The 18318-nt window shown below is 38.5% G+C and overlaps 2 protein-coding genes and 1 non-coding gene across 15 annotated transcripts in view; 1 reads left to right on the forward strand and 2 right to left on the reverse strand.

Moving 5' to 3' along the window:
- The window catches only part of FBXW12 (F-box and WD repeat domain containing 12), a 76140-nt gene that overhangs the window by 9619 nt on the left and 48203 nt on the right, over window positions 1–18318 (forward strand). Inside the window, exon 1 of one of the 13 annotated variants that reach the window (XM_019416671.2) lies at window positions 15023–15218. The exons of the other annotated variants lie outside the window; for them this stretch is intronic. The gene's annotated coding sequence lies outside the window, so the exon portion shown is untranslated. Of the gene's footprint in view, window positions 1–15022; window positions 15219–18318 lie in introns of those variants that run through there. 13 annotated transcript variants of the gene reach the window in all.
- On the reverse strand, window positions 5275–5376 carry LOC128775736 (U6 spliceosomal RNA). The gene has a single exon (XR_008420716.1). It is a non-coding gene; the product is annotated as a U6 spliceosomal RNA (small nuclear RNA).
- Window positions 7936–16229, reverse strand: SPINK8 (serine peptidase inhibitor Kazal type 8 (putative)). The gene is made up of 3 exons (XM_053898337.1): window positions 16224–16229; window positions 15187–15308; window positions 7936–8011 (listed from the first exon to the last, which is right to left on the reverse strand). The coding sequence occupies exons 1-3, from the start codon at window positions 16227–16229 to the stop codon at window positions 7936–7938; spliced, it is 204 nt and encodes a 67-aa protein (XP_053754312.1).

Here is an 18318-nt window from a genome sequence, read left to right on the forward strand (position 1 = left end):
TGAAGGTCTTGTATGTAGAAGAATAAATATTTTAAAACCAGTAAAAAAAATATTTTTATTCTTTTACAAATGTTTATTTTTGAGAGAGAGAGGATGATCAGGGCAGGGACCGGGGAGGGGGGGGGGGGGACAGAAGATCCAAAGCAGGCTCTGCACTGACAGCAGTGAGACCCATGCAGGGTTCAAACTCATGGATCCGTGAGATCATGACCTGAACCGAAGTTGGATGCTCAACTGACTGAGCCACGTAGACACCCCTAAAAATTATTTTTATTTTTTTATGTTTATTTATTTTTGAGAGAGAGAGTATGAGTGAGCGGGAGAGGATCAGAGAAGGGGGGTAGGAGGGCAGAGGATCTGGGGCTCCAGCTCACGAACTGTTGAGATCATAACCTGGGCTGAAGTTGGATGCTCAACCAACTGAACCACCCAGGTGCTCCATTTTTAAAAAAAAGAATGGTTGGGTATAGACTTGTCTTACAAAAATACTTATAATTTTTTATAAATCCACTTTCATCAAATAGTGAAGTATAGGTATACATAAAAGTCAGTGGCATTCCACAGAAAAGGTTAATGTTCATAAGGTTGAGGATCCATCTGGAAGGAAACAGACTAACTCCAACCAAATACATGCTAAATTCTGCCTGGCTTTAAATGGGTAAAATGATGAAAATGTTGGAACGAAATTTAGGAAAATATGTTTATATCCTTCATGGTGAGGAGACTTTCCCAAGAAGATATGGTCTAGAAGCCATAAAGGAAAGGCTATGTCACTTAAGTAAATAAATGTCATAAAAAACCAAGAATGAACTGTAGACTGTAGTCTAAACAACTACAGCTTGTTGGCAGCTACGATAAATAAATGTCTCCTACCGACTGGCTAATAAATATGACTCTACAAATTGCTAAGTAAAACAAAACATCTCCAGGCAAAAGAAGTGAGTTGTCCTCTACTGCTGTTTGGATTAGAGTTCCATTTCTCTTGAATGGAGCCTCCAGAGGAGTCATTTCTTAAGGTAGAAGTAAAGACCAATCTATTAGGTGAGGGTGGAGGGCTCTCCCTGACATTCTTTGGAGCTCCAGCCACTCCCAATTGCCTACAGCACATCTACTCTTCAAATGCAATCCTCATCTCAAATCTGTTCTGTCCCCCACGAAATCTGGCATCTTCTCCCTCACCAGTTACCAACTGGAATGCAGCATTTATGTAGAATTCTTGTTGTCTTAAGTCTTACAGTAGCCAGTCAAGATACTGATCCACAAAGTTGTTTAGGTTGGTTGTCTTCTTCCCTATCCCTTCAGTGTGGGAAATATACAGAAATATTAACAAATATTTGCACAGATAGTGCAGTGGTTAGTGTTTGTATTCCATTTTGAGTTCCCCACATCCTGGTTGGTTTTAATTGTTTATTTTTGTGTATGTGAACCATAACTGTGGTTTTAAGAGAACTATACCAAAAAAGATACACTCAGAGCAGTGCTACTCCCCCCTCATTCCTACTGTCTTGTTCCCATTCCCCATTTCTTTCCGTCATTTCCCCACCTACTCCCTACAGGTAACCAACCTTTTTTTTGTTTCTAGTTTACCCTCTCTGTATTCCCTTTGCACAAATGAGCAGATACAGATGTATTTTATTTTATCCCCTTCTTTCTTACACAAGTGTAGTGTAGTGTAGATACTCTTTGGCATTTTGCTTTCTCCACTTACAGAATGCCCTGGAAAACACTGCATATCAGCTCAGAGATATCTTTCTAATTCACTTTTACAGCTGCCTTGTTGTTTATTGTGTGATGTACTATAGTGTATTTAACCACTCTCCTATACATGGACATTTAGGTTGTTTTCAGTAATTTGCAATAACAATGCTGCAGTGAATAACTACACACACACACACACACACACACACACACACACACACACACACACATTTTTTTTAATCGTTAACATTTATTTATTTTTGAGAGACAGAGGAGTAGGAGAGGGGCAGAGAGAGAGGGAGACACAGAATCCGAAGCAGCTCCAGACTCTGATCTCTCAGCACAGAGCCCGACGTGGAGCTCAAACTCAAACCGTGAGATCATGACCTGAGCCAAAGCTGGACGCTCAACCAACTGAGCCACCCAGGCACCTCACACATATATATTTTTGTATAGAGGTGTCTCTTCAGAGTGGTAGATTCTTAGAGGAGTGAGATTACTGGCTTGGAAGGAAAATGTATACATAGGTTTGTTAGGTATTTGCCAATAATTTTGTTAGCTATTTCTTAGGTATTTCCTTCTATTGATTTCTAATTTTAGTCCATTGTGATCAGAAAACATACTTTGTATGATTTCAATCCTTTTAAATTTATTGGACATTTTTAATGGTCTGGGATATAGTCTATCCTGGAGAATATTTCATGTGCACTTGAGAAATATGTGTAATTCTGCTATTGTTGTATGAAGTGTTCTGTAGATGTCTAGTGGGGTCTGTGATGTCTGTATAGTTATAGTTATTCAAGTCTTCTACTTTACTTTTGATCTTCTGCTTAGTTGCTCTATCCAGGATTGAAAAGGGGATGTTGAAATCTCCAGCTATTATTATTATTTTTATTTTTTAAAAAGATTTTTGCAGTGTTTTACACCCTTGGAAGTATTGCTGCATTGGCTGGTATGCGCTTTAAAATTTATTTATTTATTTATTTATTTATTTATTTTAATGTTTATTTTTGAGAGACAGAGAGAGACAGAGTGTGAGCAGGGGAGGGGCAGAGAGCGAGGGAGACACAGAATCCTAAACAGGCTCCAGGCTCTGAGCCTTCATCACAGAGCCCGACACGGGGCTTGAACTCATAAGCCGTGAGATCACGACCTGAGCCGAAGTCGGACACCTAACTGACTGAGCCACCCAGGTGCCACAAAATCTCCAGCTATTATTGTGGAATTGTCTATTTCTCTCTAATTGGCTTCATGAATTTTTGGGGCTCTATTTTTAGTTGCAAAAATTTTTATATTTATATGCCCTCTTGCTGGTTTGATTCTTTGATCATTATAAAATATCCTGGGGTGGGGGGGGGGGGGGGCGCCTGAGTGCCTCAGTCGATTAAGCATCTGACTCTTGATTTTGGCTCAGGTCACAATCCCAGTGTTGTCAGATTGAGCCCCACGTCCGGCCCTATGCTGGGCATGGAGCCTACTTAATATTCTCTCTCTCCCTCTCCCTCTACCCATCTCCCACTTGCACGAGCGCTCTCTCTCAAATTAAAAAAGAAAAAAAAAATTTTTTTTAAATCCTTTGTCTCTGGTAACAGTTTTTGTCTAAATTCTGTTTTGTTTGATAGTAGTATAGCCACTCCAGGTTTCTTTTTGTTACTGTTTGCATGGCTCATCTTTTTTCATCCTTTATTTTCAACTATTTGTGTCTTAGAATCCAAAATGTATCTCTTGGGGCACCCGGGTGGGTCAGTTGGTTAAGAGTCAGGTCACGATCTCACAGTTCATGAGTTCAACCCTGCATTAGGCTCTGTGCTGACGGCTGAGAGCCTGGAGCATGCTTCGAATTCTGTGTCTCCCTTTCTCTCTGCCCCTCCCCTACTTTGTTCTGTCTGTCTGTCTGTCTGTCTGTCTCTCTCTCTCTCTCTCTCTCAAAAATAAACATTAAAAAAAAATTTAAAAATGTATCTCTTGTGGACAGCATCTAATTGGATTGTGTTTTTATTCATTCTGCCAATCTCTTTTTGATGTTAATGTTTACATAGCTGTGGATAAGGTAGGATTGTTCTGTGCCATTTTGTTATTTGTTTTCTATCTGTCTAGTCTTTTTTGTTCTTCTATTCTTCCATTATTGATTTTTCTTGTATGTTAAATATTTTTGAGTGTACTATTTTCATTCCCTTGTCATTTCTTTTACTATATTTTTTTATTAGTTCCTTAGTGATTGCCTTAGGGATTGCAATTAACATCTTAACTTATAACAATCTAGTTCATGTTAATTCCATCTTAATTTTAATGCTTAATATTGCTTCTATATAGCTCCATCTACCTCTTCCTTTGTGGTGTTATCATCATACAAATGTCATTTTATGTATGTGTGCAGGTCATGTTGGAGCAGATTTGAACCCACCAGCAATGAGTTCAGTGGAGGTTTCCACTTTGTCTCTTCTTCTCATCTCCTCTTTCCCCCTTAAACAATTTCACCCTCATATTAAATCTCTGTCCACCTCTTTTATTTCTATAGACACTTTCAGTCTCTCATATCTGAAGAAAAGACATATCCACACTGAGCAAATAGTGCCATCAGATATAAATAATTTTCTCTTTAGAATTGTAGGATCTCTGTGTTGCATGGGACCTCAAGAAGATAATTGAGTCAGATGGTTCCTAATTCTGGTTTTGCATTAGAATTTCTGAGTTTGGGAGGCTTTTTAATTTATTAATGCATGCTGCCTGGGGTTCATTTAAGAACTTCTGATAAGACTCTCACTCTATTCTTTTCATTCTTGTTATGCTGTGTCCTAAGAAGTGAGAAGAAATTGGAGCAAATGACTGTAACTTCTAGATTATGTTGAGTAAATGTCCTTAGTCCTGAGTGATATCATTGGTCTTCAGCTTATAATTTTAGGAAAGTACAAAAGCATTAAAGCATAAGAAATAAACATATATATATATATATATTTTTTTTTTTTTTAATTTTTTTTAACGTTTATTTATTTTTGAGACAGAGAGAGACAAAGCATGAACGGGGGATTGTCAGAGAGAGGGAGACACAGAATCTGAAACGGGCTCCAGGCTCTGAGCTGTCAGCACAGAGCCCGATGCGGGGCTCAAACTCACGGACCATGAGATCATGACCTGAGCTGAAGTCGGCCGCTTAACCGACTGAGCCACCCAGGCGCCCCAGAAATAAACATATATTAACATAAGCATGTATTTCCTCATCCTTTCTCAGTCTTGTGTGTGTGTGTGTGTGTGTGTGTGTGTGTGTGTGTGTGTGTGTTTCCCTAGCACCCTAACTGTATGTTTTATATAAGGATCTATACAGTTTGTTCTAGTAGAATCTTGACTGTGGAATTATGTGAAACTCTCTAAGCCTCGGTTCCTTTGTCATTAAAATGGGGGTATACTTCTTAAGTTTATCGTGAGATAGAGAAGGTAGTGCTTGTAGAGTATTTATTTAGAAACCTTACTGTGACCAGGCATTACTCCAAGTATTGTGCTCAATATGTTTTCTTTGTTTTTTTGTTTTATTTATTTATTCATTTTTTAAAATATAATTTATTGTCAAATTGGCTTCCAAAAAATATGGAAATCTTCGTGAATTTGTGTGTCATCCTTGCACAGGGGCTAATCTCCTCTGCATCATTCCAATTTTAGTTTATGTGCTGCCGAAGTGAGCACTCAATACGTATTCTTTGAATAGTAGTCTCTCTTTTATGTTATGGTTGTTAATTTCTCAAACCAGATCCTGGTGTATTGAAAGCCACATCACTCACATGACACATTCAGCTCGGTAATGACCAGAGAGCCCTCAGGTTATAAATAGAGCTGCCCTTGAGGTATCTATCCCCTTGTTTAGATTTCTGTGGTCATTTGCTCACAATCTATACGAGAACAGAGGGACCCCGAGGCATAAGTCATGTAGTTTTGGGATGAGAACACAGAATAGTTGATATTTTTAACATATTCTTATTAACCAAGAGAAGTGTTTGCCAGGCATATTTTCTACTGAGAATCATTTATCGAAGAAGCAAAATCTCAAGGAGTTTGATCCTCTAACCATTGGTTTCCTCCAGTTCCAGCATTTTCTTCTACAGGGAGTAATACTTGAAGTGGCAGCCATTATGTTCCCGTTGATCATCTGGTGATTCAGCAAGTTCTGTAATTCTTCATGGTAAAGTTCAGGAGTTTTCCTGCAAAGGAAATACCTGCTTAGAGAAATCAAATTTGGGAAAATGAAGAGAAAAAGTACCACATTAATAACTACACCCATAGTCCTGTAGGAGGAATGCTAAACAATTATTCTGCAAATTAAGACAGACTAGAGACCTTCTAATTTCACTGGAGAACAAAAGCACAGAGTGGAAGTGGGAAGAGATGAGGAGAGCTAAGGATGCAGGTGCCTATGTGAGTCTTTGGACCCCAGGAGAGCCATGGGGCAGAAAGGTGGAGGGTAGAAGAGGAGGAAGTTGGAGTGGAGCAGAGTCGAAGTCAGAGGCACATGGGGTGCCATGGGCAGCATAGAAAGCGGTGTTAAAGAACAGGGTCTGGAGACTGACTAGCCAGGTTCAGGACTCAGTCCTTCCCGTTCCTAGCTGTGTATCCTTGGGCAAGTCACATCCCTCTGTGGACCTCTCCATTTTTCATTATGAAACATAGCTAATAGCAATACCTTCCTCATGGCGGGGGTTGTAGAAACACAGGGGAGTAGATATAGGCAAAGCATGTGACACAGTGCAGGGTACATGGTTGGCAATCAATCAGTGATCATTGTTGCTCTTCCTGTCAAGGATATTGTTATTTTTTTTTGTGATCCTGTCAAAAACAGTTTCCATTGTGCTTTGGGAAAGGGCTGTGGGGAGGGGCCACTATTCATTCATTTATTTGTTTCCTCTCTTTCTCCCCACACTGTAGCCAATGATTTTAATGAGTTCAGTGTATCTCTTTTTGTTTATGTGTTTGTATAAAATATATATTGTTTGTGTTATTTTTAGTTTATATAACGGTATGGTGTTACTTGTATTATTCCTTCTCTTGCTTTTTCTCTCAGTGCGGTATTTTGAGATCTACTCATACTTCTAAATGTATATCTGATTTATTCTGAAAATTGCATGTAACTCCATGAAGTCACCTTCCACAGTGTACCAGTTGATTTCTAGACTAGTCTCACCCAGGCTGCCCCCAAACCTGCCACCATGATTTCTCTCTAGTGGAACTAGAGAACTTTCGGGTTATAGGCCTTCCCCAAGTAATATGTCTGGTGGTCTATATACATCAGTTGAGCCTTGTCAACTTGTCACTGAGATTATATTAAAAGATATTGTCATAGAGTTATTACAAAAGCATGTAATCATTTTACCTGTTTTACCTTCAACCTTCTTCATATTTTGTTCCAAGATGATTTTCTTCAGTTCTATTTCTCTCTTTTTTTTAAAGAGTCTCTCTTATTTATTTTGAGAGACATAGATAGCAAGCAGGGGAGGGACAGAGAGAGAGGGAGACAGAATTGCAAGTAGGCTCTAGGCCGTCAGCACAGAGCCTGATGCAGGGCTCAAACTCATGAACCATGAGATCATGACCTGAACTGAAACCAAGAGTCGGACGCTTAACTGACTGAGCCACCCGGGTGCCCCTCTCCAGTCTTATTTCTATGCCTCATAATTCTACAATGATCTCTATGGCATCAGCCGAGTTCTTGCTTTGGCCTTATGACTCTAAGGTCAAAGACACAATATCTAGACCAGAGCTAAGCAAGACCTGGTCCATTCGTTGCAGAATAACTTTTAATGTTCCAATTAATGTCTTTTGTCAATATCCCAGAAATTGGGCATGACAGGGAACAGAAAGGATGGACTGGATGTTCTTTACTACTGAGTTATTAGGCTAAAATACTTTTATTTCCCCAGCAGGTATTTTTGAGATGGCTGGGAAAATTTGAACATGAAGTACATATTGGAAGATGACAGGGAACTAATTAGGTGTGATAACAGAATTATGGGCATGTAAGGAAATGTCCACACTTCTGAGAGTGAAATGACATGATGTCCAAGCCATGTGTTAATATACGTAAGCAAAGAAAGAAGAAATAATAAAGGAAGGAAATGTGGCAAACACTTTGTACTTGGTTGGATTGATGTAATAGGCATATGATATTTACTGTTGTATCTAGTTTTATGCTTGAAATTTTTATAACAAAACATTTAAAACTCTCTACAACATATCAGTATATCTGATTTATTCCTAAAAGTGAAGAATAAAAGTGACTTTACTTACACAAGGTCCATCATACAGTTTAGTTATGTTTAGCCCTTCATGTCTGAAAGAATTATATTTTGAAATGATCATTTTTTACTTTATGGCACATTATACATTATGACTAAATTTTATTTGATAATCTTTAGCTAAATTTGAGAAGGAAAAACACTCTGCTTATAGTGAATTCTTATGTAACAAATATTTTATTTTATTTCTTTTTTTTTTTAAGATTTAATTTTGGGGATCCTGGGTGGCTCGGTTGTTTAAGCGTCAACTCTTGATTTCAGTTCAGGTCATGATCTCACAGTTCGTGGGATCGAGCTCTGTGTTGGGCTCTGCACTGAGAGCACAAAAGCCTGCTTGGGATTCTCTCTCTCTCTCTCTCTGCCCCTCCCCCTGCTCATTCTTTTTATTTCTCTCTCTCAAAAATAAACAAACATTTTTTAAAAATTCTAAAATAAGGGGTGCCTGGGTGGCTCAGTCGGTTGGGCGGCTGACTTTGGCTCAGGTCATGATCTCACGGTCCGTGGGTTTGAGCCCCGTGTCGGGCTTTATGCTGACAGCTCAGAGCCTGGAGCCTGTTTCAGATTCTGTGTCTCCCTCTCTCTGACCCTCCCCTGTTCATTCTCTGTCTCTGTCTCAAAAATAAATAAATGTTAAAAAAATTAAAAAATTTAAAAAAATTAAAAAATTAAAAAAAAATTCTAAAATAAGATTTTATTTTTAAGTAATATCCATACCCGACTTAGGGCTTGAATTCACAATCCCAAGATTAAGAGTCACATGCTCCACCGACTGAGCCAGCCAGGCACCCCTGTAACAAGTATTTTAGAATACCTGTTGTTATAGATGTTTGTTTGTCAAAGATACTGGATGTACAAAACATACTTAGCATTAAATCAAATATAGAAAATTCAAAATCATCTTGAATATTTAAGTAGAAATAGAGGGTATCATAAAGAGAATGTACAATAAAATTAAGGTATGAATTTGATGAAAGTTAAGGCATTATTACTGACCTTACATAAATAAAAAATGATTTTTAAGGAATACTATAAACAAGTGTCAACAAATTAGATAGCCTGGATGAAATGGACAAATTCCTAGAAACACAAATTACCTACACTGACTCAAGAAAGAGAAAATCTCAAGATCTTTATCAAGTAAAGAGCTTGAATCAGCAATGAAAAAAACCTCTTAACAAAGAAAAGTTCAAGACCAAATATCTTCATTAGTGAATACTACCAAACATTTAAGAGAGAATGCCAGTTCTTTTCAAATTCTTCCAGATAATAGAAGAGGAAAAAATACTTTCTAATCATTCTATGAAGCCAGAATTACCGTAATAGCAAAGATAAAGACATCACACTCACACACACACACACACACACACACACACACACACACACACACAAAAGACTATAGGGGTGCCTGGGTGGCTCAGTTGGTTAAGTGTCCAACTTCAGCTCAGGTCATGATCTCACAGTTTGGGAGTTCGAACCCCAAGTTGGGCTCTGTGCTGACAGCTCAGAGCCTGGAGCCTGCTCTGGATTCTGTGTCTCCCTCTCTCTGCCCCTACCCCGTTCATGTTCTGTCTCTCTCTCAAAAATAAACATTCAGGGGGCGCCTGGGTGGCTCAGTTGGTTAAGCGGCCGACTTCGGCTCAGGTCATGATCTCACGGTCTGTGAGTTCGAGCCCCGCGTCGGGCTCTGTGCTGACAGCTCAGAGCCTGGAGTCTGTTTCAGATTCTGTGTCTCCCTCTCTCTGACCCTCCCCTGTTCATGCTCTATCTCTGTCTGTCTCAAAAATAAATAAACGTTAAAAAAAAAAAAAACTTTTTTTTTTAAAAATAAATAAACATTCAAAAAAAAATTAAAAAGACTATAGGCCAATATCCATTATGAATATAAATGCAAAAATTCTCAACTAAATACTAGTAAACTGAATCCAACAGCATATTACAAGAATTACACACTATGACCAAGCAAGATTTATCCCAAGAGTGCAGTGTGGTTCAACCTAAAAATATCAACCATATCTATGCAATAACATCACTTAATAGAACGAAGGAGGTAAAAAGGACCTGTTATTCTCAATTGACATTTAACAAAACCCTCATAGTATTTGGCAAAATTCAACACTTTTTCATAATAAAAACACTCAGAAAAAGAAAGACTAGAAGGGAACTTCCTCAACATGATAAAGAACATTTGTGAAAACCCCACAACAAATATCATACTCAACGGTGAAAGACTGGAAGGTCTCTTTCATTATTTTTAAAAAAATTTTTTTAATGTTTATTTATTTAAAAAATTTTTAATGTTTATTTTTGAGAGGGAGAGAGACAGAGCATGAGTGGGGGAGGGACAGAGAGAGAGAGGGAGACACAGAATCCAAAGCAGGTTCCAGGCTCTGAGCTGTCAGCACAGAGCCCGAATTGGGGCTCGAGCCCACAAACTGCAAGATCATGACCTGAGATGAAGTCAGATGCTTAACCAACTGAACCACCCAGGTACCCTTGAAAGATCTCTTTCTAAGATCAGGAACAAGACAAGGATACCTACTTTTACCACTGATATTCAACATTATGCTAAAAGTTCTAGCCAGAGCTTTAGGCAAGAAAGAGAAATTAAAGGCATCCAAAATTTTATTTGTCAGTTTTACCTCAATAAAGCTGTGGTAGGTAGAGTGATCCAAATTGGAAAGAAGAAGTAAAACTATCTCTGTTTGAAGAGGACATGATTCTACATATAGAAAATCCCAAAAAATTCATATAAAAACTACTAAAGCTAATAATTAGATTGTTTCAGGGTACAGACCAACACATGAAAGTGAGTTGTGTTTCTATACAGCATCAGTGAACAATCTGAAAATAAAATTAATAAAACAATTCCATTTACAATAGCATCCAAAAAAATAAAATACCTCTGAATAAATTTAGCCCAGTAGGTGAAAAACTTGTACACCACAAACTACAAAACATTTCTGAAAGAAAATGTCCTAATAAATGGAAGCCTCCCCCATGCTCATGGGTTGGAAGACTGAATATTGTCAAAATGTCCATATACCCAAAGCAATCTACAAAGTCTATGTACCAATGGCTTTTTTCCTTTGCAAAAATGGAAATGGGATCTCAGATCTATAGTAGTATTAAAAAACAACAGCTCTGTATCATAGTGAAAACCAGCAGCCCGGCAGCACCTAGAGGGGACAAGATGGTTTGGGAACTCCTTCAGAGTACCATTACTAAAGAATTGTCATTCCTTGACCTGTCTGATGGTTCTCTAGAAGACCCACTTGGAGAGCTGTTTTTGTTTGACCTAACTCAGAGATACCCCAGTGTGAACAGCCTTTTCCCCTGGGAGCATTTGTTGAAAACAATCAGAGGCAATGTTTCAGTATCATGGCTGTCTTATGGTGGATAGCAGTTGGAGGAAAACAATAAGCCAACCAAAAGCTTAAAAGTAAAGGTGGAGGAATGAGATATCCATAGGAGGTTTTGAAAAGCACTAAGAAATTCCTGGGAATCTAGAAGACCATGAACATGTGTAGGGCTATGTGCATCATCAGGAAAGACCCGAGAAGGCCTTAAGCTTCTCACCTCTGGCTAATCTTGAAGCTCTCCAAGAGCAGGAAGCGAAGGCTAAGTGTTGAAGACATTCCTCAACACATACAATGTTTTTATTGGCAAAAACGGAGATTTATTGGTTCCAGCCATTTGAGGAAAATTTTGTCTAATCCCTATGAGACCACTAAGATAATTGAGTAGGACTTGTCAGTGACCATACATGACAAAGAAGGCAGACTTCACAGAATTATTCCAGAAACCATTAAACTAATAAATAGCAGCAGGAACAACAAACAGCAATAGCAACAAACCTTGGAGAATGGAGAGAATCTGATTTCCAGTGTTGCCACAACATATTATTTAAAATCACAAAAAATTGTGATGTATGCAAAGAAACAAGGAAGTATGGCCCATACACAGGATAAAAAGCAATCAACAGAAACAGTCACTGAGGAAGCCCAGATATTAGACTTATGAGACAATGATTTTAAATTATTTTTTAATGTTTTATTTATTTTTGAGAGAGAAAGCATGAGCAGGGAATGGGCAGAGAGAGAAGGAGACAGAGGATCGGAAGTGGGCTCTGTGTCAACAGCAGCCAGCCCCATGCAGGGTTTGATCTGAGCCACGTAGGTGCCCTTTAAATTAGTTATTTTAAATATATTTAAAGAACCAAAGAAAACTATGTCTAAAGAACTAAAGGAAAGTATGAGAATAATGTCTTATCAAATAGAGAATATCAATAAAGCAATAGAAATATATTTCATAAACAACCCGAATAGAAATTATTGAAGTGACAAATATAATTATCTGATCGCTTCTTGGCCTTTTGGCTAAGGTCAAGTGTAAAAATGTAATTATCTGAAATGAAAAATTCACTGAAGAGGATCAACATCAGATTTGAGCAGGCAGAAGAGTAAGTGAACTTGAAGATAGGTCAATTAATATTGTCCAGTGTAAGGAAAAGCAAGAAAAAGTAATGAAAAATGAGCAGAGTGGGTCAAAATACTTCAGATAGCAAGTAAAAGAAAAAGCCAGTTCAAATTTGGGGGAAAAATGAACAGAGGTACAAAGAAATGGAGGCTACCAACAAGTGTATCAACATATGGGAGTCCCAGAAAGAGAGGAGAGGAGAGGACAGAAAACATATTTGAAAGGGCACCTGGATGGCTCAGTTAAGTGTCTGACTCTTTAAAAAAATTTTTTTTAATGTTTATTTTTGAGAGAGAGAGAGAGAGAGGGAGGGAGGGAGGAAGGGGTACAGAGAGAGAAGGAGACACAGAATCTGAAACAGACTCCAGGCTCGAGCCCAACTGTCAGCTGTCAGCACAGAGCCCAACGCGGGGCTTGAACTCAGGAACCGTGAGATCATAACCTGATTTGAAGTCAGATGCTTAACTAACTGAGCCACTCAGGTGCCTCTTAAGTGTCTGACTCTTGATTTCAGCTCAGGTCATGATCTCATAGTCATGACATTGAGCCCTGCATCGGGCTCTGCCACTGAGAGGCTGCTTAGGATTCTCTCTCTCCCTCTCTCTCTGCTCCTCCCCTGTTCATGCTCATGCTCTGTCTCTGTCTCTCTCCCTCAAAAATAAATAAAACATTAAAAATAAATAAATAAATAAATAAATAAATAAATAAAAAGGCATTAATATACACATCCAAAAAGTTCAATAAACTCAAAATAGGATAAACTCAAAGAGATCCACATATGGACAAATCATTATCAAACTGTGGAAAGAGGAGACAAAGAGGGAATCTTGAAAGAGGCAGTAGAGAAATGAATTATCACATACTCTGATCCTCTGTAGGATTAACACCTGATTTCTCATCAGAAACCATGGCCAGAAGACAGTAAGATGATATAAAGTGCTGAAAGAAAGTGACTGTCAACTGAGTCTATAACCAGCAAACAGTATTCTCTTCAAAAATAAAGGTGTGTGTCTGACTCTTGATTTTGGCTCAGGTCACGGTGCCATGTCGGACTGAGCCCCACGTCAAGCTCTGCACTGAGTGTGCAGCCTGCTTAAGATCTCTCTCTCCCTCTACCCCTCTCCCCCGCTCACACTCTCTTTCTCTCTCTGAAAGAAAGAAGAAAGAAAGAAAGAAAGAAAAAGAGAGAGAGAGAAAGAAAGAAAAAGGAGGAAGGGAGGGAGGGAGGGAGGGAGGGAGGGAGGAAGGAAGGAAGGAAGGAAGGAAGGAAGAAGAGGTTAAAACATTGCCAGATTAACAAAAATTGGGAGAATCTGTTGCTTCAAAATACTAAAGACAGTACTTTAGACTGAAGTGAAAGGACGCTAGACAGAAACCCAAATTCACATGAAGAAACAAAGAGAACCAATAAAGGTAACTACATAGGAAAATAGAAAAGATAGTATAAATGTATTTTTTCTCTGTAAACTTTTTTCTCCTGAGTTAAAAGACAACTAACTAAAGCAATAATTACAAATCTATGTTGATGGGCATACATGTATAGAAGTATAATTTGCATGATAATAATATGCAAAGAAGGGTGAATAAGCATGGGGCTATATAGGAGCAAAGTTTTTAAAATACTTTCATAATTAATGTATCAATCCAAACTAGATTATAGTAAATTACTTTTAATTCCCATTTTAACTACTAAGAAAATATTTCAAAAAATATAGTCAGTGTGAATTCTCTGGAAGCCGTCTCTCCAGTATCTCTTGGTTTTAGCATCCTATGAGTCTATGATGGTCTAAGTTCCCCAGATTGTGCATTCTGATTGTCAGATGTCTATACCGGTGATTGAGGCTGATGCCAAAGTTGTTTGCCTCACCAAGTGTTTTATGGGTTCTAGTGTAAATTTTGATATTTATGCAGCAAGGCATGCAAGAAAGTCTAATCCTGCCCAGCTCAACATCTCTTATTGTGACCAAGATTATTATTTCTTCTTTTAAGAAGACGAGAGGAAACAGAAAGACATAAGTTTTTTCTACTCTCATGTCTTTGCTTTTCTCTCTCTTAAAGTTTTGGACTTAATCTCTAAATTTTAGTTACCCAGGGGTGTAGCTTTTCTCCTTAAAGGAGAAAGCAGATATTGGGAAATCCTCCTCCCACCTCTGTAAGGCAGCCTCCTTGATAAAAACTTTGGTGCCTCACTATTATTCCTCTCAGACCAAAGAATTGGGCGTTTCATGTGGTTGTCTCCCAAATCTTCTAACATATGATGGGGCCAAATACGAAACCACATAGCTAAAGCATGAAAGGTAAAAGAAAATTGGAAGCTAAAGAAAGTTATTTGAGAGAATAACATCCATTCAAAGATTAATAAGCCATCAGCTGGGAAGATTCTACACCCAGCCCACTCCTCCTCTTCTTCATCAGCATTTGTTCTTTGGCCTGAGGGGGCTTGAGGGTAACCCTCATCTGTGATCACATGATCTGAATCCTGTGGCTACTTGCTACTGAGAACTTTCCACTTGATACTTAGCCAGGCCAGACAGAACACTCTCACCTCAGTGGCTTTCTGTTTCTGCATTGTGTGAATGAGATCCCTTCTGGGAACATAGGGAAGGATGGAAGAAATGGAGGAGTCTCTGGAGGGAAGATCGAACCATTAGGAAGTGTTCTGAGGAGGTTACTCCTATCTTGTCTACCTTCAGCCTCCTGACAGACAGAAGGGAGAAGAGAAATCAAGACTTACAGAATTTTGGAGCAGAGATGGCATTCACCACTGTAGGTAACCCGGTCACTGCCACATATGGGTTCACTTGGCTTGATGTAAGAGATAAACCGGCACTTATTTATATTCTCCATGCACTCAACCTAAAGATGAGACACAGATTGCTGCTTCAGATGCTTTACTCCAGGTCCTCTGACCATCATCACTGGTAATGGGGGGACGGGGACTGAAAAAGGAACACTAGACCAAGAGTTTAGAGAAGGGTCTTTAGCAACTTCAGTGTTTGGCCCCTGGCACTTAACCAATAATATAATATAATATAATATAATATAATATAATATAATATAATGTAATGTAATGTAATATAATATAATATAATACAATAATATATAAATTATAACTGTCACTTAACCAATAATATAACTATAATATAATTAATATAATATAACATAAATTATAATATAAAATATGATCTGTGAACTCCCCAGTCTGAGCTAAAAGACTCATCAGGATGAAAATCCCTGCCCTATCAACTACCAAATGTGATTGTTGGATTACAGAAAGGAAAATGTCTTTCAAGGTTAGACTTTTCTTATGAACGTTACTGAGTGACTTACATACGGTGCTTCAGACATTAGTGATGTCAAACTCGCCACAGCAGAGGTAAGATATAGAAGGAAGGGGACAGAGAGAGTACATTGTGGGGCCTTAGTGTGTGGGGTGCAGGATGTACATTTTGGCATATCTTAGCTGAAAAAATGTCCACTGCAGCATAGGACAGACCTGGATTTGAGCCGTGATTTCGTCCATTTAATGGTTCAAAATATTTGCCTTCTATCCCACAAGAGAGTATGAACTGACTGGAATAATGCATGGGAAGAGGGCTCAGGAACATATGAAATGGGCTACACATGGTTGATGACCCAGATTTTATTGTGGTATATTATTCCCATGCCAACCCCCTCTGTCCCCACCTCTCAGAAGAAAAATCTGGGGCTATCGAGGAAACTGGCGTGCTGCCCATTCCTGTTCTTGGGAACCAAGGAAGTAGAGCTCACCTTCATCTCTTGTAAGCGAGCCCCTGCACCTGCAGGAAGAGGGAAATCTGGAAGACAAAAACACATTCAGAAGAGTTGCTCTGTCTTCTGACCTTAGGGGGAAAAGCTAGGATGAAGGAGACCCTGGTTGGCACACAGCAAGTATCAGATCCCTAAGAAGGGGCTGGGATTGGGGCACCCAGGTGGCTCAGTTGGTTAAGCATTTGACTCTTGATTTCGGCTCAGGTAATGATCACACAGTTCCATGAGATGAAGCCATGCATCAGGCTTTGCTCTGACAGCATGGAGTCTGCTTGGGATTCTCTCTCTCTCCACTCACCCTCAGAATAAGTAAACTTAAAAAAAAAGAAGAAGGGGCCGGGTTCTTCTGTGATGCATACCGCTCTCTAAAGAAGTGAAGAAATAGGGAACTTGTGACCCCCTCCCTCATGTAAAATGGGGATCTTAATTCTGGCCCTGCCCTTTCATAGATAAATAACAACTTTCATAATCCTTCTCAGTTGTTTTAGAAAACACTCTCTAAATTACAAATTTCCATGAACCAGTTATATTGAGATACCTTCAAAGCTGCTGACTTTCATTAAGGCTTCCATATATTTTTTCTTTTTTTTAATTGAAGTGTAATTAACATACAATGTTATATTAATTTCAAAAGCTTACATACTCTTGGCCCAAAGTGAACTGTGTGGGTCCACTTACATGTGGATTTTTTTCAATAAGGACAATATTGAAATGTAAATGTATTTTTCCTTATGATTTTCTTTTTTTAAATGTTTATTTATTTGAGAGAGAGAGAGAGACATAGCGTGAGCAGGGGAGGGGCAGAGAGAGAGGGAGACACAGAATCCAAAGCAGGCTCCAGGCTCTGAGCTGTCAGCACAGAGCCCCACGCAGGGCTTGAACTCATGGACCGTGAGATCATGACCTGAGCCGAAGTCAGAGCCTTAACCAACTGAGCCACCCGGGCGCCTCCATGATTTTCTTAATAACATTTTCTTTTCTCTAACTTACTTTATTGTAACAGTACAGTACAATACATAGAACATACAAAATATATGTTAATCAAGTGTTTACGTTATTGGTAAGGCTTCCAGTCAAAAGTAGGCTTATTAGTAAAGTTTTGGGGAGCCCAAAGTTATACACAGATTTTGACTGTATGAGGGAGTAAGGGTCAGTGCTCCTTACCCTGCATTGTTCAAGGGTCCACTGTATATGTGTATAATACTTTATTATATATAATTATATGTTATAATTATCTGATATAACAATCATATTTATATTATCAACTCTATTTATATATAACAGCTTTATTAAGATATGATTTACATACCACAGAATTCACCCATTTGAAATATACAGTGGTTTTTAGTATATTCACAGAGTTGTGCAACCATTACCACAATCAGAGATCATTTTCATCACCCCAAAAAGAAACCCTGTACTCGTCAGCAGTCCCTTTTCATTCCTCCCTCCACACCCCCTTCCTTCCCCCACCCCAGACAACCAATAATCTACTTTCTGTCCTTTCTGGACACTTTATATAAATAGAATCATACATGTGTAGTCTTTGTGTCTATCTTCTTTCACTTAGCATGATATTTTAAAGGGTTATCCCTGTTATTGTATGCATCGGTACTTTATTCCTCTTTATAGCTAAATTTAATATTCCATTGGATGTAAATACTATGTTTTACTTATTCATTAATCAACCAATGGACATCTGAATTGTTTTCACTTTTAGACTATTATGAGCAAGGCTGATATGAACATTTATACACATTTTCTGTGTGGCCATGTGTTTTTATTTCCCTCAGGTATATACCTAAGAGTGGAATCCCTGGGTCATATGGTGACCTTTTGAGAAACTACTGGACTATTTTTCAAAGAAGCCGAACCACTTTACATTTCCAGTGACAGTGTATGAGGATTCCAAGTTTTTCACATTCTTGTCGACCCTTGTTATTTTCTCCCTTTTTTATTATAGCCATCATAGTGGATACAAAGTGGTATCTCATTGTGGTTTTGATGAATATTTCCCTACTGACCGATGATGTTGAGCATCTTTTCATGTACTTATTAGCCATTCGTTTATCAT

Source organism: Panthera pardus, unplaced genomic scaffold (genome assembly GCF_024362965.1).
Source record: "Panthera pardus isolate Hobbes unplaced genomic scaffold, ASM2436296v1 HiC_scaffold_8, whole genome shotgun sequence".
Lineage (NCBI taxonomy): Eukaryota > Metazoa > Chordata > Mammalia > Carnivora > Felidae > Panthera > Panthera pardus.

Bases quoted from the DNA above. Each gene is read 5' to 3' on its own strand.
- SPINK8 (XM_053898337.1), bottom strand. The intron at 8,012-15,186 runs GTAAGTCTTGAT...TAATTCTTTCAG, and splicing joins CATCTCTGCTCCAAAATTCT to ACATGAAGGGCTAAACATAA.